This window comes from Dermacentor silvarum, chromosome 1 (assembly GCF_013339745.2).
Source record: "Dermacentor silvarum isolate Dsil-2018 chromosome 1, BIME_Dsil_1.4, whole genome shotgun sequence".
Classification (NCBI taxonomy): Eukaryota; Metazoa; Arthropoda; class Arachnida; order Ixodida; family Ixodidae; genus Dermacentor; species Dermacentor silvarum.
This window is the reverse complement of record NC_051154.1, coordinates 46,035,761-46,062,915: the sequence shown is the minus strand read 5'-3', so window position 1 is coordinate 46,062,915 and position 27,155 is coordinate 46,035,761. Positions and strand designations below refer to the sequence as shown.

At 44.8% G+C, this 27,155-nt stretch overlaps 1 protein-coding gene across 8 annotated transcripts in view; it reads right to left on the bottom strand.

Annotated features, from left to right (window-relative positions):
* LOC119462014 (spermatogenesis-associated serine-rich protein 2-like) overlaps positions 1-3,327 on the bottom strand; it is a 43,679-nt gene extending 40,352 nt beyond the window's left edge. For all 8 annotated transcript variants that reach the window (XM_049667428.1, XM_037723376.2, XM_049667429.1 and 5 more), the window contains exon 1: positions 3,210-3,327. In XM_049667428.1, coding sequence (XP_049523385.1) covers positions 3,210-3,228 — 19 coding nt within the window. In that variant the 5' untranslated portion in view covers positions 3,229-3,327. The remainder of the gene's footprint in view (positions 1-3,209) is intronic.
* Between the last annotated feature and the right edge of the window lie 23,828 nt (positions 3,328-27,155).

Sequence of the window (27,155 nt, the reverse complement as noted above, 5' to 3'; positions counted from 1 at the left end):
GTGCAACACATATCAGTGCCCAATGCCCAATGGCCTGCACAGACACAAATTCACTGGCACATTTCTGCTTAAAGAAGCACTGACATGTTTGAAACTGTACCACACATTTCTTGAATGTAAAAAGATGACAAGAAGCAAGTATGAAGGTTTTCGGAAGCATTGGGAAGATATTTTGATACTAAACTGAAGTAAAGTATGAGTGGGCTAGTTGGTGATCCATGACAAATTCATAGCTCAGAAACAAGACCAGAATGGGATGAACGTTACTGAGGACAATCACTGACTTCTAACTCAGCACTATGAAACTGCACCATTGATGCACCAAAGTTGACCTCGAACTGCCAGACCTGGTGTCAACATTATTGTAATTTTATGACAGAGCAAACTTCGCTGATATTGTGCAGCAATAAGGATAAGTACAATAATGTTGCTCATACAAACATTTTTAAAAGTGCCTCGCATGTTTCTTCTGGCTACACTCATGTGTGGCAGCCACAGTAATTGCAGGAATGAATCAAGCCACTGTTTCACGACGTCATGACGCATCGACCTAGTGGGTACCAAAACCGAAACTGGTTCGTAGAAACAAGTATCACAATCGGTAAATTTCTTAGCATGCTCCGATGCTTGTCAGTATCTCTATCCACGGTTTAGAGGCTTTGAATCTTCATTTAACACAAAAAAATGACAGGCCACAAAATCCCATGTCAGTACTCCTTTAAAGGAGTACTGATATGGCATTTTTGACTTAATTTCTTACATTAAAATGCAGGTCCGGGACCTGGAAACTTTAGAAAAAATACTGGCAAACCTCAGAGCACCTTTAATAATTTAATATAATAGCTTTTTTACAGCCAGTTTTAGTTTCGCTTCCCGGGAGGTTATCGTGTTGTGATGTCATGACACAAAAGATGGTCACACGGGTGCAAGACATTGCAACTTTTCGACACTCGCTCTGGCATGTTAAGCCATCTGCTATGCTGCTACATAGGACCTTACAACAAGTAGCAGCACCGGAGGCAGCTGAGCAAGCCAAAAAGAGTGACAACACAGTAACCCCCTGGGAAACGAAACCAAGACAGGCTGTAGAAAAGCTATTATATTAAATTATTTAGGGCACTCTGAGGGTCGCAAGCATTTTTTCTAGGGTTTAGAGGTACAGGACCTTCATTTCGCACAAAAAAATAAACAATGAAAAATATCATGTCAGTACTCCTTTAAAGGACACTGGCAAGTGTTTGTGTAGTCACTGATAATGTGCAAAGCAAGCAAGTGCCCAACTTGGCTTTTCTCACCATTTCAAATACTCGGAACCTCCGAAAATACAACCTTGAAACATCAAAGTTCTCTAGTCACCCACTAAATATATGCAATTATTACGAGAACAACCTCCATAGTCAACAATATGTAACAAACACAAAATATGCAATTATTACGAGAACAACCTCCATAGTCAACAATATGTAACAAACACAAAAAGCTTTATAAGTGGTCATCTTCATTGCATCTAGTTCTCCATAAATGGGCATCATGTACGTTCAGGTGTTCATTTAATTGAATAATGAATAAGACTTGTTCATCTGCAAATCTGAAAACTATACATAAACCAGCACTCATCCAAGAGAAATCTTGAACGAGTACTAGAAAAATAATTACAACAAAAATAAATAATTCCCGAGCATTGCTTTTCATCATTCAGGCACTGGCTCAAGCAGTAGTTTGTCATTTTATCACCAGGGTTAGCCAGTTAGCGAAAAGAAACTTAAATTTCATTGTAGTTAGCTCTTGAACCCGTTTATTCTATACGACAAAACCGCGCATTTTTTAAATATTTTTTTTTTATAAACACACAAGCTGCAGCACACATCTTTTATCATCATTTAAGCAATTAAATGACAATGCATATGTACCTGTTTTCATTCACACTTGTGCTTTGTCCAAACGCGCGCAAAAATACCGGCTTGCTAAATTTTATTGCGCTGTGAGAACTTTTACTGAGAGATGGCCCATCTATGCAGAATTCATGCTAATTAACTAACCAGGCAATAGAATAAAACACGTCTTAAAAAAAAAAGTATTGAACTAGCAAATTATACACGCTCACAGGCAAAAAAATTGAATATTTTCCATGAATATAATGGGAGGAAACACAAATGCATGCAGGCAAACGTAGGCAATGCAACGTTCTCTGTGACGGATAGCTTTGGTGCTCTGCACAAGTTAATTGAAAAACACTCGCATGTCTACACCACGCATAAAGTGTAATATACTCTCACTGAAGTTAAATGCCTATTGCGTGAAGAACCAGATGACTCGACAGCAAGTTCGCACATGCGGTTCACGACTGCCTCGCTTTTAAATATTAATTAAAACGGTCAGGCACTTGTGGATAAGGAACGCATCACACACAGTAGTTACGCGGCTGCGTGAATTAAATAATACAGCGAATCCTTTTCTGCGTTTTAGCGCAACAAAGCAAATCCTATTTTTCCTGTCACACCTCTTCCGTTTCTAGCCTTTAGTTAAAATTCACACGGCAAGACCTGATACACAAAAGTAAGGTTGCAGCTTTCCTCAGCTTTCTTAGCAAAGGGCGGTAGCCGGTGACCATCAGACAGACGCGCACGGCTATGTTAACCAAAGCGCGGAAAGCCGAGGATCAAGTGCAGAAACTGGTTGCTTAGACGTCACTAAAACAGTTCTAAACGATCGTCCGCGCAAAATTCGATAATCGGCGTTGCAAACGCAAAAACCGCGCTAATTATTTCTACTGATTACTCCCGAATATTCATAACGGCTACATTGGTGAAAGCAGACAAGTGAAAGTTGCAGAGCAGCGCCAAGCGCACTCGCCTTCTGTGATTGCTTCGCACATGAGGTCAACGCCCACACTACAACGTAAACTCCGCGAAACCGAAACCTTGAAGTCAAACGACGCCTGATTCCTACGTTGCAAATCCATAGCGCGAAGAACCGCGGCCTAACTGCGCACGTATCACCAGTGTGGCAAAGAAACAGTGCACGAAATTTCCCTCGAAAAAACGTGGATCGAAGTTACTAGAATCTCTAGGCCTAGTCTTCACAATATCGGGATCAGAGTGAAATGTTAGAGCGAAATAGATCCTTAATTACTGAAACGGGCAGGCAATCAATACCGTTTCGATAATTAGCTGCAAGAGCAATCTGTGATGACGGCTTCATCGACTTACCTCCTATTTTTCTCGCCATAACATGCAGAACGTTCCTCGACCGTGAACAGCGTTCCTGACAGATAGACGGAACCGGAAGAATCCGCTTGTCGCCAGCCGCCTTGCGGAGACGAAGCAAATGAAACTGAAACGATAGCGCCAATGCCTCCTGCGTGACAGCATGCTGAACTAAAGCTCTTCAAAAAAATAAAAATAAGCAAAAGCTTGCACTATTTTGAAGGTTATTTTGTTCTCTAAATATAATCGTCACCTGTCTTGCTTGCGATTCGTTCTTTGAAAGCTCTACGCTCATTACTTTCTCGTCAGGAATGCTATGTCCCGCCGATAACGCGCATATGCCGTTGGCATAGAAGACGATGATGGTTAGGGGACAAGAGAAGCTTCAGAGCGTGGGCACTTCTTTAGAGTGCAGAAGTAATGTAATTTGTACGCTACCGTCTCCTATGCCAAAATCTCGTGCTTTGCGCACAGTAAACAATCAAATGTGCCTCTTCTGTATTATTACGTGACGCCAAATAGCATATGTTAGGAGATATAATTAAATTACATAATTATTTAATCGTGTTTTGTTAATACTGAAACAGCTGATGCAGTGACAACACGTAGGCCATGAACACTCGCATGCTGATCTTTGCTTGCCTAAAATATGAGCCAATGATGACCATAAATAAATTATCTGGAGTCAATTCACTATTTAGTTACCAGCATGAACGCCACTTGCCTCTTACCTCTCTCTTTATATACAGGGTGTCCCAGCTATCACGCAGCACGATTTAAATAAAGAGGAACGGCGTTACGCGAAGCAAACCTATAACCTATAGTGCGTATTGTTTCCAGTACAATGGAGTAGCCGCCAGTAATTTTCTCGTTACTGAGATTTAATCAGGTAATTGTAATTAATTATCTAACTCGAGAAGTACTGCCCTAGTTATCAAAGTGTCAATATGAAAAACTCCCTATACAGCTTTCTGTTGTTCAATACGTGCTACATAAAAGTGTATATATATATATATATATATATATATATATATATATATATATATATATATATATATATATATATATATATATATGCCAAAGTCACAGTCAAAGCATAATAGACCACGGCCGGACGAAATGGTAGTGGCTTAGTAAAAAAAAAAAAAAAACTGTTTAAAAATAATGTAATTTCGCGACGTGCGTTCTGTGAGGAATTGAAAATTCGTATCATAGCTGGTAATCTGTATATTTAAGCCGGCTGTACTGCCTAGTGGAATGCAGCTCGCCGTATTTGAGCGGTACACCAGTACCATTGAAGATATAAGTGACGACAGCAAAAACTTTTCCGCTGTTGCCTGCCATGGTGAAGCGATGTTCCAGAGTACGGTGAAGTCATCGAACTTCATTCCAATTTTGGGAAATGCCGAACACGCCACATCCGCGATGCGTTTCGGTGGTTGCGGGATGCGCCTTCCGTTAGGGCGTTCCATCACCGACCCAAATGCCACCGATCTCTGAGGGAACATGCACTTCACGTCTAGCAACATAGATAAGCAGTCAATGAGTTGATGACGAGTGATGAGGGGTTATATGGATCTCATCTCGGTTTATAATGATTCGACGCGGATGGATAAGGTGCTAAAAGCGATAAGGGCTTATATTGGTCGGAGCAATTCTGACAAGGTTAATAAGCACGGATAAGGGTTGATAAGGTTCGAATCATGTCCGATAATGGTAGATGAGGATCAGATTAATTATGATAAAGTTGATACCGACAGATAATGGTTGATAAGGGTCGGATCTAGACCGATAAGGTTGACAACGACCGACAAAGGTTGATAAGGACCTATACTGGTCGGATCAAGTTTCATAACATCGACAATGACACGGGGCTGCGTGGAGATGAGCAAGTACCACAATGCTGCGTGAATCTTTTCCCTTCCTCTATGCCCACACGCCTCATTATGACTAGCCAATAGAGGTATAACCAATAAGTGTCCTCAGCAGCATATCTCAACAGATCTACCGGGAACCTATTCTCTTTGACAAAAATAGAATACGTTCCAAGGTCGTTCTTGGTCATTTTTGGTCAACAACCGGTCAGTCCACGGTCGTTTTTGCAGATTTTAGAGCGAAGCTTTTAGGCGCCCGTTCCTGCGTTGCTCGTCAGCGTTCTCGGCGTCCCTCGGCGTAACCGAGCGAAAGAGCATAGCGAAGGATGAAAGAGCGAACGCGGAGCGCAGCGGGAGATGAAAAACGGCCCGCGGTCAGCGGTCCCAGGCTTAGCAGCGCCGGCGGCTTGACATTGCTCTGCCTCCCCTAAATTTTCGTTCGTAGTGGAGTGAGTAAAACTCAAAGTGCGAAGTAAATTCGTTATTTCAGATTAAAGGATAAGTATATCAGGCTTAATGCTTCGCTAACATGATCGAAGGTTCCTTGTGCAGGGCGTGAATGACGTGAACACGGATCGATCGGGCAGCACTCAAAGCCCACTCAAGTTACGCTCGCGCGCACAATTTGTTTCGTCCGGTCTAGCCGTTTATCCAAGCATAAAAAAAAATAATAAAAAATAAAAGCGCTAGCCCAAGTGCTATCCCTCGATCAGAAGAAAATAGTGACTGCACCGGAAAATGTTGTATTTCAAGCTTATCGCTGCTTCCATTCACACTGAGAAAACCGTTCATCATCGTTGCGCGAATTCAGTGTGGCCGCGATATAAATTGAGAAATGAAACGGCTCAAGCTTGCGATATGCAACGAACTAGAGCAAAGTGACTGTTGATGGCTAGAACTTATGATGAGAATGCACATCAGCTATGTAAAAACTCTTTCAAATAAAAATTTATTAGGCAGGACGAAGGCAGGCGTCTTATCTTGGATTACAGCATCACTAATACAGTTTACTGATGAAAACCTGATCAAATGTAGTTTTTATTCCAATTCCACTTAACATAGATCGTGTATATTATTAATGTGGCTTTCGTCCATTGAGGACTGAGTGGCTCTTGCAAGATCTAAAAAAAGAGGTGACTTTCTTGTTTCTTAAATTGCATATGAAAATGTGTCAATGTAAGCGTATTTGACAATGCATGCTACAGCCTGTCCACAAATACACTTACACCCACCACACAATAATCTCATAGACCTTTTATTTTTATTTTATTTTGTAAAGACACAATACGAAAAAAATCGTGCATGAAGCAGCTCGATAATTTTAATAAGGATAACAATCCCAGAAGCTTACGCTCTCATACACTCCCACAATGAAAAAAATGTTGACTAAAAACATGCAAGCGCGTAATATACACCACACGCGCATGTAAAAAAAAATACAGTAGCCAGGATGCTACAAATTGGAAAATCGGGCACACATCTGCACAGAAAACAGCAGTATTATACAGGGTGCATAAAGATTTAAAAATATGCAAATGTCACATAGCTGGACAGAACCATAGTAATGTTGCTGCCGTCCTTTCGAGATACTCCGATTATTTTTTACACTCCGCCTAATTACATTATTAGTCTTAATTAATTAATCAACTTTTCAAATATTATAATTAAATTAAAAGTGCCATGAGAAAATTGTAGAGCAACATGAAAGACTCGCGATACAGCTTTTTATTGCGCAATACGCGCTACGTATAAGTGTTTTTCCGAGTGTGAAAGAAGCCCACGTATACACGCAAAGTGCCTCGAGCGGCCAGTCGCGCGGCAATTTTGCGTGTATTCGCGGGTTTCTGTCACGCTCGGAAAACACTTTTATGTATCAGGTATTGAGCAACAGAAAGCTGTATCGGGAGTTTTCCATGTTGCTGTACAATTCTCTCGTTCACACTTTTTATCCGATTATAGCATTAGAAAAGTTGATTAATCAATTATCCAAATAATAATGCAATTAGGCGGAATGCAAAAAAAAATAATTTGAGTATCTTCAAGCGACGGCAGACAACAATACCTTGGTTCTGTCCAGCTATGTGACATTTGCTTATTTTTAAATCTTGGTGCATGATATATTTAAGACACCCAGTATACATGTATATCTTCTACATGCAGGCGCGGATCCATGGAGGGGGATGTCCGGATGTCCTGACCCCCCCCTCAGATTTCTGCATCGCCCCCTCGCTGACAGGGGGACGGCCCTGTCGCAAAAAAAAAAAAAAAAAAAAAAAAGGCCACCAGCATTCTTCAAAAGTATTTTTCGCGAGTACCATTGGTATCAGCCATGTAGACGTAAAGCTATAGCTCGCTCACAAACTTAGTTGTATTCGGTAGGGGTGTGGTGTCGCGAAATTCATGAACACCTTGGACCTCCTGGCGTGGCGGCGCCGGCCGTGCCTCGGTGGCGTCGAATGAGCGAGGAGACGTCCCTTTTGCCAAGCACGCCGATGTCCGCGCGAGCGCCTTCGCGCCTGATCAACTTAGTTCCCCCTTGGGGTGTCATCGGTTGCCTCAATGGCTGTCATCGGTTCCGCGACAAACCTGCTTAATGAAAGAGATCTCTCGCTGAAGTGTTCATATATAAATAATAACAACTAACAGCTAAACTAAGAACTACGCATAGGCAACTTTTTTTTAAAACTGTAGCACTCGTGATCACATTTACACGTTGACAATATCCACTACGAGCACAGTACCGGTCGTACGCTACAAGTTTTTCATTGTAACTTCGCAGTTTTATTGTCGTACATTAAGCATAGGAGGCTCAAAGCCGCCGGATCCGTTTATCTGAGTGGGCGTTCTCGCGGAGTGGGGCAAAGCCTCGAGCAGCGGCTGCGAAGTGGGGGAGCGTGACATCAGCGGCCAACGCCAGCGCGCAGGAGGATGGCGTCGCGTGGTTAGAGAAACGGGAGCAGATGCGTGCCTTGTGTAAAAGGATGACGTCGCGTGGGAAACAAAACATGAAGACGCTGGCTCACGCTCTCGGCTACTACGCCACATCGTTCTTCTTGTAGGTGGCGTCGTGAGTCTTCATACGCGGTGATCTGCATATCGTAACAACCAGCGTAGTGGTTGCCGCGTTGGAGCGGAGCGTTAGTCCTCCAAAGCAAACGAAGGTGTCTCAGCCGAACACAAAAAATCTTCTTAAGGAAATAAAGGTGTCCCAACAGAAATCCAAAGACGGACCCGTGCTTACGCATTTATAACGAACCTGCAACAGATCATCCCAAATTTTATTTTAATAAACAATACAGGCAAGATATACGTGTGTTCAAAGTTAAGCTTTATGGTTTTCTAAAAATTAGGCACTGGGAGGCACGTGAAGACCACCCGCGAAAATAAGTTATGTGGCCAGGGGGACACAAAGTGAGATGATAATTATCGCTGTCAGCAGCCGAATGAACTAAAATTGAATAACTTTTCATTGACTGCAGTAAGTGTGTATGTTTGTATTCAAAAGTTAGAGGCAGTCGTGTTTATGCACAGTTTCACTTGGAAGAATTCTTCTAGCATGTCTGTGCTCCGAGACATCCAACTCCAAATTTTAATTGTCGTTCGCATGATTATGCATGCAAGAGAGTGAGGATCGTCGCAAAGCTCCTCCCTGATGTGACGCGGCTGTTGCGTGCGGCGTTTAGTCTGACAACGGGGCTGAGGCATTGGCAAAGATAATAACTGCCCCCTTCCCCTCACGGCTGACAAAATGAAAAAAATCAAAGAACCCGTAACCGCTGTCGTGACACGCGACCGCGCAGCCTGTAAAGATGGCGGCAGCTGCCATGCGGAGATAATGGCGCGAGCGGAGAAGCCGGAGGGCAGTGCGCGTGCATAATGGTGACTATAGACGACCGGGCATGGTCCTTGCCTGGGCTACGCAAATAAAGTGACTGCTGATTTCCAAATATTGTAAGTTTTATTGAAATCAAGAGCAACAACTGCACCATCAACAGCAGAAACCTAGCTATATGCTAACGAATATTTCATACTGCCGCTTTAAGTTTGGTGTTGTCATGCCCAAATCTCATGACAACACTTCACCCATCAAGATGTCAATGCCCTAAATATGTTCAAAATGCCTCCCTTCCACAGCAACGCAAAGCATAAACCACTCTCGCGTCGACTCGATAACTCTGCGCAGTACGACAATTGAAATTTGGAGTCGGGTATCTCGGAGCACGAACACGCTAGAATAAATTTTCCGACAGATACTGTGTAGAAACACGACTGCCTCTAAGTTTTCAATATGCAAACATACCAACTTACTGCAGTTGACAAAAATAATTGTTCTATTTTAGTTAATTGGGCTGCTCACAGCGATAATTACCATCTGACTTTGTGCCCCCCTGGCCACATAACTTATTTGCACAGGTGGTCTTCGCGTGCCTCCCAGTGCCTAATTTTAAGAAAACCATAAAGCTTAGTTTTGAACACCCCGTATTATCAGGCACAGCCGCCAAGCACATGGCTGTATTGGGTAACGTCCTTTTCCTATAAGCTCGGAGAAACCGATACCTCTCTTCGCTACAGGTCTTCTTCCTCTTTCTGGGGTTTTACGTGTCAAAACCAATTCTGATTATGAGGCACGCCGTATAGTGGAAGGCTCCGGATTAATTTTGACCGCCTGGGGTTCTTTAACGTGCACTACAACGCAAGCACACGGGCGTTTTTGCATTTCGCCTCCATCGAAATGCGGCCGCCGCGGCCGGGATTCGATCCCGCGTTCTCGTGCTCAGCAGCGCAACGCCTGAGCTGACTGAGCCACCACGGCAGGCTACAGGTGTTGCTCTAGCCATATAAAACGCGGGTTTATCGTGAGCAGAAATGGTGAATTTCGGTAAATAAGAAAGGCTACTATCATCATCATCATCATCATCATCATCCTTGACAGAACCTAGCCCCCCCTCCCTCGGAAAAAACTTGGATCCGCCCCTGCGTACATGCAGCAAAATTTGCACAAACTACTGTGGCACACAGGAGGTTCTCTCTTCCGCAGCGGTTTTCGAGGTTTATTTGACCGTGTGTTGTTCTTTGGACAATTCGGAAATAAGGTGGGAACTGCATTTGCAAAAGAACCCGGCTCTTTGGCGCGTCAAGTAGCACCCTTTTATCGAGCTCCGCGTACTATGCCGTGGATATCATATCTTCTAGACATGGTCGGTAGGCCCTCAGATTTGCACGGCGCCACTGCTCTAGACGACCGCGGTCGGACGGCGCTTTGAACAAAGGCACACGCTCCGCACAAGTGCGGTATCCAGAATTACAGTTCGGAACGAAGCATTTTCTACCCATTTCAAACGCCCTTCACAAGGCCGCTGCCGCCTTTGTCGAGGGCCCGTGGCGACAATACCCAAGCACAAGCTCATGAAACGCACGCGAACAAAAAGCGTGCCTTCGAAACAGCGCGGTCGCTCATGCAAGCAGGAAAACGAAGCAGCGGCAGCACGCGCCTTGCTGCCGAGGCTGGGACCGCATTCCGCAGCGCCCTCTACGACGGCGTCGACCGAGCTGTAACCGAGCCGAACATAATCTGGACGCGAGCGGGCGGCGCTTTCGCGCGCGTTGTGGGCAGAGTGTCAGCACCTCTATTGCTTATTCTTATTACACCTGCGCACGAGACGTGCGCCTCTTCCTCTTCACAATCACTCTCTCTCAAGACAGCAAACAGGCATGCGGCGAGCGCGTCCACAGATATCATATATTGGAACCAAAGCCATAGAATAAAGACAAAGCGCTGGCGTGGGCTTCGCACCAACTGCGCATGCGCTACTTCGTCTTCGCCGCCGCCGCTAGAGAATGCGCTCCGCGCGAGCCACGCGTTCCCGGGTTCACGCTTTCTCTCGGAACAATGAGCGACGCAACCGGTCTAAATGCTTTCGTCTGCCACTGCTGCTAAACGAGCTGCCTGAGCAGAGGCTCAGCGCCGCCGCCGAGATGACCCTGTTGTTCAGAATCAAATTCTTTGCCACAATATATATCGCGAATTGAAAACAACCAAACAGCTGCGCTCAAAATTTGCATTAGGGAGTATTGTAACCATCGATTGTTTTGTTTTTGTGTTTTTGTAATGCCAAATGAAATGGATCTTACAGCATACGCATTTATTTTATTTATTAAAGGCCCGTTAGGGCATTATATAGGGGGGGGGGATGGAAAAGGTCAAATGGACGTGCACTGTGTAGAATATAAATAATATGGCAAGCTATTAGGTACAGTAAAATTATGAAAACGTGGCACAGATACAAAGAAACGAAAACAACAAAAACGATGTTTATACAATATCTGGTAGCGTAAAAAAAACGCAAGAGAACTGAAAACGCGAAGAGGACGATCAGTCCCCGTCAAAACATTAGTAAAAAAATAGTCGGTAGAATAATTTGGCGTCGGCCATCGGCGTCTCTAATTAAATTAAATTATGGGGTTTTACGTGCCAAAACCAGTTCTGATTATGAGGCACGCCGTAGAGGGGGACTCCGGAAATTCGGACCACCTGGGGTTCTTTAACGTGCACCTAAATCTAAGTACACGGGTGTTTTCGCATTTCGCCCCCATCGAAATGCGGCCGCCGTGGCCGGGATTCGATCCCGCAACCTCGTGCTCAGCAGCCCAACACTCATAGCCACTGAGCAACCACGGCGGGTTCGGCGTCCCTGGCAAACAATCAAACGAGCACAGCGAATGATGAAAGAGCGAACGTGAAGCGCAGCGGCGGATGAAAGACGGCGATAGCGAAGAGAGCGCGAGGAGGAGGGTATGACGAAAGCGCGAGAAGAAAAGCGCAGTGCCGCGCAAGACGGGCTCTGCGGCGACGATAACTACGAGATGGCGCCAGAGTAGCGCGCGTCGTCTATTCACCGATGACGCCAACGATATCATATATGGAAACAAAGCACTGCATGAGCGAAGGTCTGTCTTCGGCGGCAGCTGCGAATCGCGCCCACGCGTCACCCACGCGCTGCCTCTCGCGATCTCCCGATCAGCGAGGCAGTCACGCCACACTTCGCTCCGTTTACAACGTGCCGCACGAGACAGATTGTCCGCGGCAGTCTATATATATCGCCAAATGAAAACACCTATTGAGCTGCGCTGAAATTTCGGATTACGGAGTATCGAAATCGTCGGTGAATTTTTTTTGTTCCTTCTACCACCTAGCTATTATAATACCAATAATATTTCTGGTTCTCATTCAAAATTTGTATGCCTCAGACACCGTCTAGTTTTTTACTGACAGTCTTATCTGCTCATCCTTACAAATAAGCAAGAGTTCGTGAGCATAGGTCGGCATACTCACTCACGAGTACACTGACTCATACTCGTTCCGTACTCATTTCACAGGCGTGAAGAGCGTTAGCGAGTGAAGTGTGTGAGTGTACGTGAGTATGAACGGTAGTGAGTGCCGGCGAGTTTGAATGGACGTTAGTATGAATGAGTGAGTGAGTGAGTGAGTGAGTGAGTGAGTGAGTGAGTGAGTGAGTGAGTGAGTGAGTGAGTGAGTGTTGACGCGAGTATGAGCGTGAGTTCGTGCCGGTAAATGTAAGTCACTATGAACGTGAGTGAGTGTGGTGAGCATGTGTATAGGAGCGCGAGTGAGTGCCGACGAGTGTGAGTGCACTTGAGAATGATTGTGTACATAGCTTACAAAAATATTGGTGAATGAGCATAAGTGAGTATCCGCTCATCGACAGATCCCACGGGCTTTGAACATAACGCCGATTTCTATCGATCGATTGCGCTAATGGGAATCTCAGAGGCCGGCATGGATATACCCTTATAGCTTTGTATGCGTCGGCTAGATGGCGGGACCAGTATTGCGAATATGACAATACTCTGGCTGGTGAGCTTCGTCAACTCGCGCGGTTACGTGGCATAAACAGTGAGGTAATGCTATGGTGAGGTGACTGATGTAGTTGCTGTGACATAGTTACTGGCGCGAACAAGACTAACGGAAAAAAATGGGACAGGACAGGTGTGATGTGCTGTGTCGGCCGTGTTGCAAAGAGGACGCAGCTATTAATAGTAGTAATATTAGTAATATTCTTTATTTGAAGTGAATACACTCCAGGAAGGAGGCCAAAAGGCACAATGCCTGACGAGGGCCTTCTCCCCATTGTAGGCATGTTGCACTCGGAGGGGTTACAAACAAAATGAAAAGTAAATCAATCAATACATTAGCAACGTAGCATATGCGGCAACACTTGTTGGCATAATAACAAAACAAAAGCAAAAATCAATATATGGTCATAAAGAAAAGCAAAGCTCAGAGCCACTCCCATGTCAGGTGCCCGAGGGAGTACAATGGCGCCCGACACAGGAAAAAAAAAAAAAAAAAAAAAGAACAACAAAAATTGAACTGCATAACAGAGGCACTTGCTAAAACTTTGTGCGGAAAAAAAAAAAACACAGGGTTAACAACATAAGGTAGGCATAAACAAAAATAAGCAGCCTCCTTGACACAGCACACGTACCCACCAAGGGACAAGACCCATTATGTCATTAATAGTTGTATAATTTTCCTCTTGTAGGCTGTCGGATTTTTATAGTCATAGATAAGATGCTGAAAAACGTTATTTTCATTCAAAAAGGCAATCATCTGATGTTTAAGGGTCTTGAAGCCGTAATTTGTTCTTACTTTTGGTGTTTTTATTGCGATATGTCGAAGGTTGTATGGGTTTAGGGAAGTCTCTGTGGGAAGAAAATTAGGATCATTATGAATTGCATGATATGTCTCGAGCGCTAGCCGCAAAGTCTTTAACTGAAATATAGATAATATCCTGAAATCATTCCAATACTGGCCTGTACTTTCTAAGTAACCTAGGTTCGCAATTGCTCTAATGGCTGTCTTCTGCAAGAGAAACAAAGAGTTTAAATTTTTTTTGTTGTATCGCCCCATATTAACAAACAATAATGAAGATGAGATTGTATAAGAGAGAAGTACAATTGTCTTTTAAGCCATGTTGGTAGTAAAACTCTAAATTTATTAATTAGACCAATTGATCGTGAAACTTTCTTTCTTACGTGGTCTACATGGTCGTTCCATAACAAGTTCTCATTAAATATAACTCCAAGGAAGCATATCGACTGAACGCGTTGAATGGGGCTTGTGTTATATGATATTGTTGGCTCATATTCTAATGCTTTGTTTTTTGCTCTGTATATTACATACTTCGTCTTTTTAACGTTTAATTCTAAGCGGTTAGCACATAGCCATAGTGTTAATTTATCTAACCAATAATTTGCTTTATTTTCTACTGCTTGCAAACTCGCGCCATTGAAGAAAACATTGGTGTCATCAGCATATAAGGCTATTTCGCAGCTGGGAGAAATATTAACAATATCGTTGATGTGAACAAGAAACAGAATTGGGCCTAATATAGAGCCTTGAGGTACGCCAGTACGTATAAGGCCATAGCTGGAAGATATATTATTAATGTTTGTGAATTGCACTCTGGACGACAGGTAGCTTCGAATAAGACACAGGGCGCAGCCTCGGATCCCATAAAACTCTAATTTACGTAGCAAGACTTCATGACTAACCGAGTCAAAAGCTTTTCGAAAGTCTAAGAATAATCCCAGTGTGACCATTTTGTTTTCTATGTTGTTGATTATTTTGTCTTTTATGTGAAGTAAAGCCTTTTCCGTGGATTTTCCTTTTTGGAAACCGTATTGTTGCTCTGCGATAGCTCCTGTCTTAGTAAAATATGAAATCAGGCGAGTGTTGATAACTTGTTCAGCGATTTTCGAGAAAATGGGCAAAATAGATATGGGGCGATAATTATTAGGATCGTTATAATTTCCAGATTTATGGATCACGCAGACTCTTGCAATCTTCAGTTTCTCTGGAAATCTACCTTCTTTGAGCATTTGGTTGCATATGTGCGATAACAAAGGTGCGATAATATCGCAGACACTTTTTACTACCACAGCTTTAATATTATCAGCTCCAGTGGCGCAATTGTTTTTCAGAAGCATTACATACGTTGCGATTTCAGCATTAGTTGTTGGGGAAAGAAATATCGTAGGTTTTGGATTGCCTTTGAGGTAAGACACAGGGTCAATGCCAATTCCTTGCATAGGTTGGTTTTCTCCGACTGATAAAAAATACTCATTAAACTTATCTGATAAAGAACGGCCTTTATAGGTAACACCTTCAATCACAATCTCTGTTGGAGTGGCTTGAGCTCGTTTCGATACTAAACTATTATACGACATCCAAATTTGATTCGGTGAACACTTATTATCAAACGCTTTTGCATAATATTCATGTTTGGCAAATTTTAAATCGGAGTTTAGTTTATTCCTTACAGCTTTGTACGAGTTGAATATATTGATGTCCTTATGTTTCAAAAAGTCCGCAAAGAGCTTATGTTTATGCCTTATTCTTTTGTACAGATCTTTGGTGATCCATGGTTTTTTAGACTTTTTGTATCTAGTGTAAGGGACAAGAGGAAAGGCGATCTCATAAGCATTTCGAAATTTCTCTTCAAAAATATCGTAAGAGCGACTGGGCTCCTCTTCATTGAGGACATCTGACCAGTCCAGTTCTGAAATAATGCATTGGAAGCGGTTTACTGTTTCATCATTAATTTTCCTGTATAAAGAGTGGCGTTTACTACTTGAAGACTTTTTTTTTGGGATGCGGCACAGAAATAAAGAAAGGAAGATGGTCACTAATATCACAAGCCATCACACCCGATTGAACGTCATTTGGTGAAAAGTCAGTAAAGCATAAATCAAGAGCAGTTTCTGTGTGCGCAGTTATTCTTGTAGGCAGGTTTATAACATTTGTGCAACTAAAACTGGACATGATATCAATCAAATTTTTGGATGCAGTACTCTCAGATAATAGATCTATATTAAAGTCCCCTAGCACGACAATCGATTTGCAATGTCCTGTTAATGAGCGAAGTACATTGTCAAGGTAGGCGAAAAACATTTCCGTGTTACCAGATGGGGGTCGATAAACGAGAAGTATAATAACACCACAAGAATCAACAACAAGTATCTCGTAATCACTGTGAACAATGGAAAATGTCTCTAGGAATACGTGCGAGATACCCTCATGAAAATACAAAGAGATACCTCCCCCTTTTCTGTTATCTCTGTACAAGGACACATGAGAATATTCTTCAAAATGAACAACATCAGACGTACCAGTGAACCAAGTTTCAGTGAATGCTAGAACATCAAACTTATGGAATAGGGAGTTGAGGTAGGTGCCACCGTCGTCACCTTTGTTTCTAAGGCTTCGTGCGTTTAGACAGAACAAAGAAAGGGATTTACTTTGATGATACTGTAAGCTCCCTACTGCTTTGTTAAATTCTTCTATTCCATAGAACCCTTGGCGTTGCGTTGATCCGTCGTGATCCATAGTGCCAAAAGCTGTCAGTGGTTATCTGAACAAAAATTAGCGATTTAACGCTCACAGGCTCTCATCTCGTTTATCGCTGTCGACACTTCCTGTTCCCTTAATCTTGGCCAAATCTGCCTTGCACGTAATACGCAAAATTGGTTCTCCTGGGCCCTTACGGACCAGCACCTTTCCGTTTTTCTGCCATGTGAAGCGAAAGCATGTAGTCCTCCGGTGTGAGGGAATCGGGACACCGATTAGGGGGTAACCTGGAAGCAGTGCTTGGCTTTGAGAACCGTGACAGTGGAGGCGAAAGTGCAAGTAACTCTGGTGCAGACAGAGCGGTGTCCACATTAGTCGCGTGGACGAAAAAGCGCCTCGAGTGCTAGGGACGTATTCTCGGACGATCACTTTCGGCGATACTATCGCCTTCGCGTGACGCTCCAATCAGCTCATCCTGCTCATCCTATTTTGCTCATACAGCCAATCAGCGCGCGCCTGATAGCCGCGGCGAGAGTATCACCGAAAGTAATCGTCCCAGAATACGTCCCCTCGAGAGCAGCAACTGCGAAAAGACGCAAGCGACTGGTTTCCCGCCGTCGTCCTATTGTACGATACAACTTAAAAAGAAAAAAGAACAGCAGTTGGCAACAAAGGCCCACGGACCGCGCGGGGTTGTGTCACTCCGCCAGCCAATCACAGAAGCAAACAAAATCGTCGTCACGCGACCTTTTCAAAAAGGCGTCGCACTTGATACAACTGCACTTGTACGTTCCACTATATATAGTAGACGAGTGAAAACGTATAAAATTACGCGCTTATAATTTTATTTTTGTGGTGACCGCCTTATTTAGGTAACAGAGAAAGCTTTGAAGTACGAACTATTTGCAGCCTCGTTGAGGAACAGTGGCTGGCGGTTATGAGGGCGTGGGCGGGGCTTCACTGCAGACTAAAGTTGTATCCGACTAGAGTTCGGTCTCCCACGCGGCTCCAGAAACTTCAGCATGCGAACTTGAAACGTCATTGCAGTGTAGTCGTTTGTTCCAGCGTTATTATTTTTTTTATGCGAAAGCGTGAAATGGCCCATTGAGCGAAAAGCCCGCGACGTATGTAGCAGCGAGACTTCCCGCGCTCGTGACGTGGCGTCGCGATCCAATGGCTCTCCAAACGCTGGCTCGCGCTTACTGAGAGAGATTGTGGTTGTGAAGAGGAAGAGGCGCTATTTTCTGCATCCCTTTAGGGAGCACGGCTCAGCGCCACTCGCGCTTACTGGCTCGGCCCTCGACGGAGCAGAACGGGCGAAAGGGAAAACCTCCTACCGTGGCAATGTGAGAGGGGAGAGGGCATCGCCGCGACGCCACGTATCCCTCGCTCTCGCAAGCCTGCGGTACCCGCGCGTTCCTTGTCCGCGCAAGCTCTCGCCTGCGTTCTATAACTGCGTCTCGGTAAGGCCAAATTAAAACGCGCTCGCTTGCCCGTGAGGAGTTCACTACTTGAAGGACCGCTCAGCGACGTTCAACTGGACATTATTGCTTTCGCATTCACAATTCATAAGTGCTTCGGTATCCTCGGTTGTTCCAGTGTTAACAGAATTTTTAAATATAACACAGAACTACTCATTGAGCTTGATGACTCGGAAAGGTGGACATTATTATTGTGCAAATCAAAATGCATAAGTGTCTAACTAACAAAATTTCCCTAATCAACAAACTAATTAATTTAGCTCACGTATTGCAATATACAAATTGAAGCCCGTGATTTCACAAGGTACGTTTACTTGGAGTGAATTTTCAAACGAACACCAGTTTTGAGATAAGCGCTGCTCAGTTTGCGGTAAAAATGCACTGTTCTACTTACTTTTTTTCAAAACTACCTCTTGTGCTTTGTTTTTGTAGGTCGCAGGGCGTCATTTTGACTAGAGTGTGGTAACGATGTCCATTCGGTACTAAGGGACACTCAACTAAGGGTTGTGCACATCACATCATCATCATCAAAGAAACGGGCTTACGCGAAAAAATTGACAGTATGCATGGAGCAAGTATGCAAGATATACATATATATAAATGGACTCGTACACTTTAAGAAAAGTTAGCGCCCCTTGGGGGTCATCTTCTCCCACAACAATAATCGTCGTCTATGTAGCACGCCTTTTCTTTAAGCTCGGTACTTCCAAGTCACGAACGGCATAAGCGTTATCAACGTGAAATATAGCACTATTCTTGACAGAAGAGTAGCGAGCGCAGAGTTTTCAAGAACGGAAACGCAAGCAAGGCAGATGACGATTATTGTTGTGGGACAAGATAAGTCCCAAAGGTTCCAAACTTTTTTTAAGAGTGTAGATTTCCTAACCCCATGACTCATAGCTAACACCGGCACGTGGCATGGTTTGACGGACTAAAAATTCCTGGATGCATTACTTTTTTCAAAAAGTTTATATAGGGTGTTGAGTCGGACGGGGTTGTTATTATGTGCTCTGTGGCCTGTTGTTTGAAGGATGCAAGCAGATCTCCGAGGAGGCATTGGCTTTCCGAGAGAGGTTGGAAGGTTTCCTACTAGACGCTCGGTAACTCTCTCTATACCATGTCGGTGTCCGGAACCTCCAACGCTATCCGGCCCTCAGTTTTCGTAAACATGTGCACAGGTTGCTGAAGCTGAATGGTGTGCAGTGCGACAGCGTTAGGGCAACAATGCCCACCATCTAGCACTAAAGCTTTGGAATGTGCATGCAAGCAAACGAAATCGACCGGAGCGATTTAGAACTACGCTCTAAGTCGCGGCAAGTTAACAAGTTGTAATTTTCAGATCGGGTTCAATTAAACACATTCCAGAATGGTTGACTCAAGTTGTTGAACTTCAACACGCTTGATTCAAACGGTATGATTTGGGTAAATTCCAACTCGCCTTTCCGGTAAAGCAGTGCAAGCTATCCGTCTGTAGAGTGACATAGGCAGTCTCGAGAAAGTTTAGTGGGCAGTGAAAAAAAGAAAAAAAAAATTCTCTGCTGCCGTCGGATGAGGCATCGAAGACTTGGAGATTTGAAACGTTCCAATTAATTCATCTCGAGAGTGACCTCATTTTGTGGACGTTTACGAGTGCATACGACGCATCACGTTCCTCGGAGCCCTTCACTTAGGTCGTAAATGAGCCAGCTGATGTTTCTTGCAGGTCATTTCGTAGGACTCACTTAAATCGCGATATCACCTCTTGTCACGGAAATGATTCATGTTTTAATTAAAACGACACTGAGATTTACAAAAGTTATTATACGGCGATCACTCACTGCAAATAGGCTGCAACATTTTCGAGCATTAAGTTAAATAATCTCCCATTTTCGGGAACACGCGAAGAATCTCTTTTACCGATAAACGGTTGAAAGAATCGTGTTCAGCTTTTTCAGATTTTATTATTCAACAATTCAGCGTGCGTTTACCGCCTTTAAAAGACCCCCCGGTCTCTTCGTTTCATCGTTCATTTGTGCTCATTTTTGCTACCTCCTGTTGTCGCAGTATGACGGATCATATTTGGGAACGATTGTTTGCATGAAAGTACACACATTTTTGAAGCATTATTTGCGGTACTTCTTTTACGGCTACCGTTGCATTTGTTTACCGGTGTACAGTGCTTGCGCTTGTTAGACTGAAAATATATTTTTTTTTATTGGGATAGCACTTATATGGACCCTCCAGGCAAATTTCCGCCGTCGTCGGCGTCGACGTGAGGTTCCATATAGACCTTTTTCGCGGAGTACGCTCTATAGGCACCCTGCAATGCAGTTTGGCTGTACATGTCGCGCCACCTAGCAGCGGCGGTGAGCACCCGCGAGTAGGCCCTCACTGCCATTTCACCTTGGTCCGTACTGCGCTCAGGCGCGCCTAAAAGCTTCCTTTTCCAATTTTTCAATGGATTCACCGCGACCACTCGGCAGCTCCTCCGTAAGAAGTGTGAACAAACAGAACATGCGCATATACTGCTGTTTTAGGTATTTTGACAACCGTGAAGGGGATGTCGGCATCAAATTGTGCCGCTTCCCTTCAAGACTGTGGGGAGAAACCCGGCGGCTGAAGGTGGATCGTCGCGGTTCGGCATGTCAAGAGTCGCTCTTGCGAATTTCTGATGAACTAAGACGCAAACGCAAACTTAAAAAAAGGATAAAAAGAAAAAAAACACAAGGCAGCATCCGTGAAAACGCACAATAAAGCGACAACTGCATAAACACGCGTGATCTGATTCCCGCTCTTGTAAATTGGTTTGGATAATTGTTGAGCTATTCTCGCTCCGAAACAAATGCGCAGTCGTTGTTATGTGTCAAATCTAGCTTCGTAAGCACTCCGCGTTGGGCCTTTGTACGCACTGTAGTTCTTGTTGTGCATTAATAAGTTAACGTGCAGCTCCTTTCTGCGCCTGGATCAAGACGCGACTGCTGAAAACGGGCTCATTCATGCCGATGCTCTCTCGCGTTTAGAACAGAACTAAGGCTGGAGTGCACCGCAGCACACATCGAGTATTCGCAAATTAGCACTTCTCTCGCGCACGCTAGCACACATATTTATTCAGTCTTGGTGTTGAGTGTCAGCTGATTGCTCTCTGTTATGTTTCAGCAGTGATGACCTCTCACACTGGAGCTCGAATGACAACACCAGACTATGTTCGAGGTACTTTGTCAACGGAGAAAAAAGCTCCATAATCATTCAAGTGACCTTCCAACTCGCCAAAATCTCGACAAATGTGATGAACAAGGCACACTCGAAGTACACTGAAGCTACAAATGATAGTTGAAAAACGTTTACGGCCGTATTTGCCCACTTAAGCGGAATAAATTATTTATTTGTTAACTTACTTTGAGTTCGACGTCGTGAATGTGCTTTATTTGGTGTGACAAGAACTTTGCTGCGATGTCCGTCCGGTTTACTTTTTTGACACGATATATATGGTTGTCGTAAAGTTGACGTCCTTTCTCGAGTGTCGGTGGTCGAAAATGGGCCTCAATGTTTTCAATTGCCTTAAAAACCACAGTTTTGAACGCCCGACTTGTTTCAAACGAGCGCCGCAGAAGCATGCCTTCGTAGAAGTGGCCGCCTCGGTGTTTCGCGGAACTGACACGGCGGCGCTGATGGCTGAGCCGATCGCTGCGCCGCCTGACCATTGAAGGGAGCCTATAGAGGAATGAGGTGGTGGTTTCAACAGCGCGCCGCACGTTGCCTCAGGCGAAAGCGCGAATGCGAAACCATTACCGCTTCTATACACTGCTACTGTGCGATCAGCTGTCGGAAGTGCAACTGGGTCATGCATGGCTAATTCTATGTGCTTCATACACGTTGCAAAATTTGGGACGGTCTATAGAGGGAACACGTGCGCAGTAGTCGGCTGCAAAAATAGTGAAAGGAGCAGACTGAATCTGTGTGGTCAAGTTCACGGACCGCTGCTGCACAAGGACTGCCTTTGTTGCCGGCCCTTCTCAATGCACAGCGTTCCTCGATGATAAAGAAGTTCACTCATCCGCTAGCGCGTTATATCGCTAACCTCCAAATAGAGGAATTCAACCTCGGAACGTGGGCAAGTGAGTACCGCTCGTTACACGGTAACAAATTAAGGGAGTGGTCCCGCTGCCTGGCATAGTAAGTTTCGAGCACGTAATCTACACCCATTCACCCTAACTCGCACTCAAACTTGCGCCCGCTCTATCGATCACCTCTCAAGAATACAATAAAATTCACAGGGTCTCTTATGTTATCCCTAAGACGACTTGAAGGCGAAAGCCCAAGTGGCGACGCATTAAAAACGGACGCATGACATACACAGCCCCCTTAATTCGCTTAGTCTACTTCGCTTAGTCATCCTCGTAAATCGCTTAGTCACCAATTTTAATTCTGTTGCCTTTAACTCGCCTGAGTCATCCCTCTTATTTCACTTAGTCACCCACTTAAATTCTCTTTATCATCCAACTTGCTTGCTTACGGGGGTATGAGCCATTGATGATGATAGTTTTTGTACCTTTCGCGTTGTCGACGCGTTTTGGCTCAAGGACTGTGAAGGTCGACAGAACAATGAGACATATAAGGCTTTCGCCTTAATAAGTGAATGGGCGCACTCATGAATCAATGCGCCGAAACATGGGTGACCACAACACCGACAGCACACGAATGTTCGAAGCTGAACGTTTCGTGACGATGCAGTGACTAGCGATAATACGTCTTTGCTACATGCTATTACAAAGTACAGAACATCTACGTTCCCAGCCTTGGGCGCATCAAGAAAAAATTCACCGCAACTGAGCACATCCGCGAGCGATTAGGCATAAAAATAAACAATCAAATATAGTGACCGCACTGAGGAACATTACTGAATCAGAAACATTTGGCACGCGGTGGCTCAGTCAGCTAAGGCGTTGCGCTACTGAGCACGAGATCGCGGGATCGAATCCCGGCCGCGGCGGCCGAATTTCGATGGACGCGAAATGCAAAAACGCCCGTGTGCTTGCGTTCTAGTGCACGTTAAAGAACCCCAGGTGGTCAAAATTAATCCGGAGCCCTCCACTACGGCGTGCCTCTTAACCAGAACTGCTTTTGACACGTAAAACCCCAGAAAGAAGAAGAACAGAAACATATGGCAAGCCACTGCTTCAAAGTTATTGTCGAACAAAGAGTAATGGACACTGATCCTGATTTAATTCAGAAGCGGAAAGCTTGGACAGCTTGGAATACATTTCTAGCGCCGCTCCTCGTACAAGCACCATATAAATACGCTGCATGCTTACACCGTTTGGACAAGGCTTAGCTCAGAAAGTGCTTACATGTCCTCTGAAGCTGTGGCCAAAGCTTCGTGTTGTCCACCAACTCACCGTTTACGATATCCGCCGAAACAAAGGTTTACGGAGCCGCTGCGGCGTCATGCACATACATAATATAAGCACGGAGGAAACTAAGGCTACCAATGGACGAGTCACCATGTGATCAAACACCGCCATGAAAAGGGTCTATGAAGTCATGAATAGGGTCTATAAAGGGCATGCAGGCTGGCGCTACTGAGCGCGCCCTATCGTGGAGGTAATCTGCGTTGGGTGCAAAGGTTGGCGACCTGAGATGACTTGGCTGTCCTCGCGCGCCTAGTTCGCGTTGAAGCGAGAGGCAGCACGCGGCCGTAGCGTTTTCCCCGCATGGCTCTCACGTCTCCTGAAATCTGCTGGCTTCCTGGCGTTGCGTGCGCGCCGCTGGTAGTCAGTATAATGGCGCAGTCGTTCGACAGGTGGCGCTGGTGTTTCGAGACTAGCGCCACCTGACTACATGTAGTGTACTACTCTAACCTGACGGCGTGGATACTCGGACGCAAAGGGAGCGAGCTTCCTTCTCTTGGGCTTGGGGACGGCGGCAAGGTCGATCTAAATAGCGAAGCTTGGAAAGAAAAGCGTGCCAAAAGCCTATTTCCAGAGACATCATGTAGTACAACACGATTGAAGCACGACTAGGTGAGGGGGGCACAAACACTGAAGGAAGAAAACCCCTATGTGAAAAAAAAAAGTTTTATCAGAATAGCACCAATAGATCAACAATTCCTTTTCAAATAAGTTTAGTGTACTAAAACAGCAAATGTTCATTTTTTTCTACATCGCAATGTAATATTTAGTTCTTGGCATTGACATATTTGATTCGCTCGACATTTTTGATGAAAGGTGTGAGTGTAGACGCACTGTGTTTCGTCCTGACGATAATTGCGGAGCTCTACGCGAAGAAACGTCGTGCTGTATTCGTTCACTTTCCGTAACACAGACTCGAGTGCCCTACAGGACGCAAAATTGGTAGGTTGAAATGTTTTCACAAAATGATAATATGTTGCAACGCTGTGTTGTCTGATAACTGTGGGATACGAATACATGGTGACTAAAGGTGGGTAATTGAGCGCAGGGAAACAAGGACAAAAGAAGACACATTGGATGCTCAGGAACGCACAAGCGCCTGTGCCTCCAATGTGTCGTCTTTTGTCCTCGTGTTTCTCTTCGCTCAACCACCTTTAGTCAATATGTACCAACAAGCCCACATCGCCACCCTGGTCGAATACATGGTGTCCCACGGAATTGTGAAAGCTGCAAAGATTCTGTGAAAAGGTTTCGCAAATGTTGTCATATATTGTGACTGTGTGCTGGTGTGCTGGCCAGAGTATTTTTCATCAATTGAAATATATGTTTTGTTTGGTCATGTATATTGGGTGCATACTTCTAGGCGAATAACATAACAGTGAACTTACTCTTGAAAACTCTCTTACACTGTCATTCATGCCCATCCTATCCTCTCAAGTTCTCAAGGAACCTACAGAGACAATTGCCGTCAATAAAACCTAATTATGTTCATCTTACGATACAGGCCACTCCTATAGTTTAATGACACGCTGGCGCGTCAGCTGAGGCGAGTCGCAAGTTCAGAGAAGAAAAATAACTGCTTGCGTAGCGGTCGGAATGCCGAACCCTATAAAGAAATTCAAACATGCGCGCCAAACAGCATAAAAATCTCGACTTCACTTCCATTGATAGGTGTGTCGTCATACTTTTTTTTTACAGCGAAGCTGTTGAGGGCTCAGTCTCCGATGGTCGTGTCCGCTTGTAGAAAAAAACTCTCATTGGCCGTATGTTGTATGTGTGAGTGAAAGCGCGCGAGGGACGCGCACTTTCACGGGGAGCGAACGCACGGCGGAGAGCAAACGCGACTTCTTCTGTCGCGCGAAAGGCCGTGGGGGTCCGGGAGGGAGCGAGGGGAGGCGACGTTTAGCTGCGGCACCAAATGCGTATCTTGCGACCGGGCGCAAGGGGAACTGGCGACTCAATCACCCACGCGAAAGGAGGAAAGCGGGAAGGCAGCGCGGGAGGGAGAGAGTGCGGCTTTTGCTCTGCGAGCAATTAAAGCAATTAACTGCATACTTGTACTTTGCGCGGCGCCGGGCGGTCGCGCGCACCGTATCTTGAAAGCGATCTGCAACACGGCTCCTACCTTTGTATGCGCTGTGCTTTCGCCGCTCAGTTTCCGATGAAGCGATAGACCGCATGAACCTTCGCTCGCTGCTGCTGGCGCGCTTGCTCACGCCAGCGTTTTGACAGCGGTTGTGTGCGGTCATCGAGTGTGATCTATTCATGTTTGCGTGTGCGCGCTGATACCATCCGTGTTAATTCAGTTAGTAAGCGAATGTTTCCAAGTTTATACAGCCAATAAAACTACTATCCTTATTCGGTATAGCTCGCTACTAATTTGCTATCGCAATTGATGCGTCGCCTTTCGGGCGAAACTGCGTCTTTTTTGTTTCGCACTTTTAATATTTCAATCTGAGGAGATTTAACATAAAAGGCATGCGCTGCCGGTGTTTTGTTTCATGACATTTGTATTGGGCTGTCATTCTCAAAATTCTGAGGCGCTGTATAAACTTGGACATGTAGCAGCACCAGCAATGTTCAGAACTGTTTTCGACGGCGGCGGCGTTTTGCCCGCGTTCGCACAGAACGCTCGCGGCATTGGTGACGTGTTTATGAAGAACGTGCCAACCTTTGCCGTACACCCTATGGTGGTGTACCGTAGCGACCATAAGGTCATGGTCCCTGTGGCCACTAAATAAATGAAAACCACCGGATCATATATATTTCTCATTCTTTAATAGTTCAAATAACCAATTAAACCATCACATCTTAACAATCATAATTGGAAATACATAATTCCCACCATAGTACAGCTTCGTTGGTATTCCATCTCCACCCCAGTGGAAGGGCTGACAGTTGTGTTTTGCAGAAGTTGGCCCCACGACGCACAGAGGGCGACGGTTGCAACACGCCGCCACTTTCTAGACATGTGGACTCATGTGGAAGCTTCGCTACCAGTTTACATATACCTTGGCGGCGGCGCGCAGACGTCTTGCGCGCCCGGCAGCACGATTCGCGGGACCGTCCCGCGAAAGACTTCGAAGCAGGTCTCCGGGATGGACGAACACGATCGTTCGAACTGGCCACCGTTAGCGTGATAGTAAACGCGAACGATTAGGCGTTGGTGACCAGCACGGGGGCGAACATATTCGCTCAATACCCTGTCGCGGTGAGTCCGACTTCCTCGACAAGCACTTTGCAATTTGTGACGTCACAAGTTTTCAAAGTATTTTGTCCTATACTTGAGTCGTATGAGCACAGAAAAAGTGATAGAAACTTGCCATTTTTAGTAGAATTAATTTCTATAGAATGCAGTGCGTAGTCCTCCTTTATTGATAAACAGTAACTAATCCCGCGAGTAGTCGCGGTCAAAATGCATGACGTCACGGCGAGCTGGTGCAGGAACGTCAGGGCGGCGTCGCACCTGCCTTTCGCTTTTGCACCCAGGATGGCTTACCAAGCCTATACCGTCTGTCACAGTTAACGTTAGGCTGTTCAACGAAAGAAAAAAAATGAGAGAATTATGGTGCAAGATACAATTTATAAGACCTACGGTGTTCGGTCGACGGAGGTCTGACGACCGAACACCGGCCGTAGTTCTTATAATATTCTACCGTGACTTTTAAATCTTTTTTCCTTTCTTTTTCGCTTTTTTTTCTTTGTTGAAGAGCTTGACTAACGTTAGCTGGCACACCCCATATACACTTTCGGTAAGAGAGGCCATTTTGACTTAACATTCATTTTAAGTGTTCCTTTGACGTACCGCGCCTCTTGGACGCTCACATTTCAGCTCT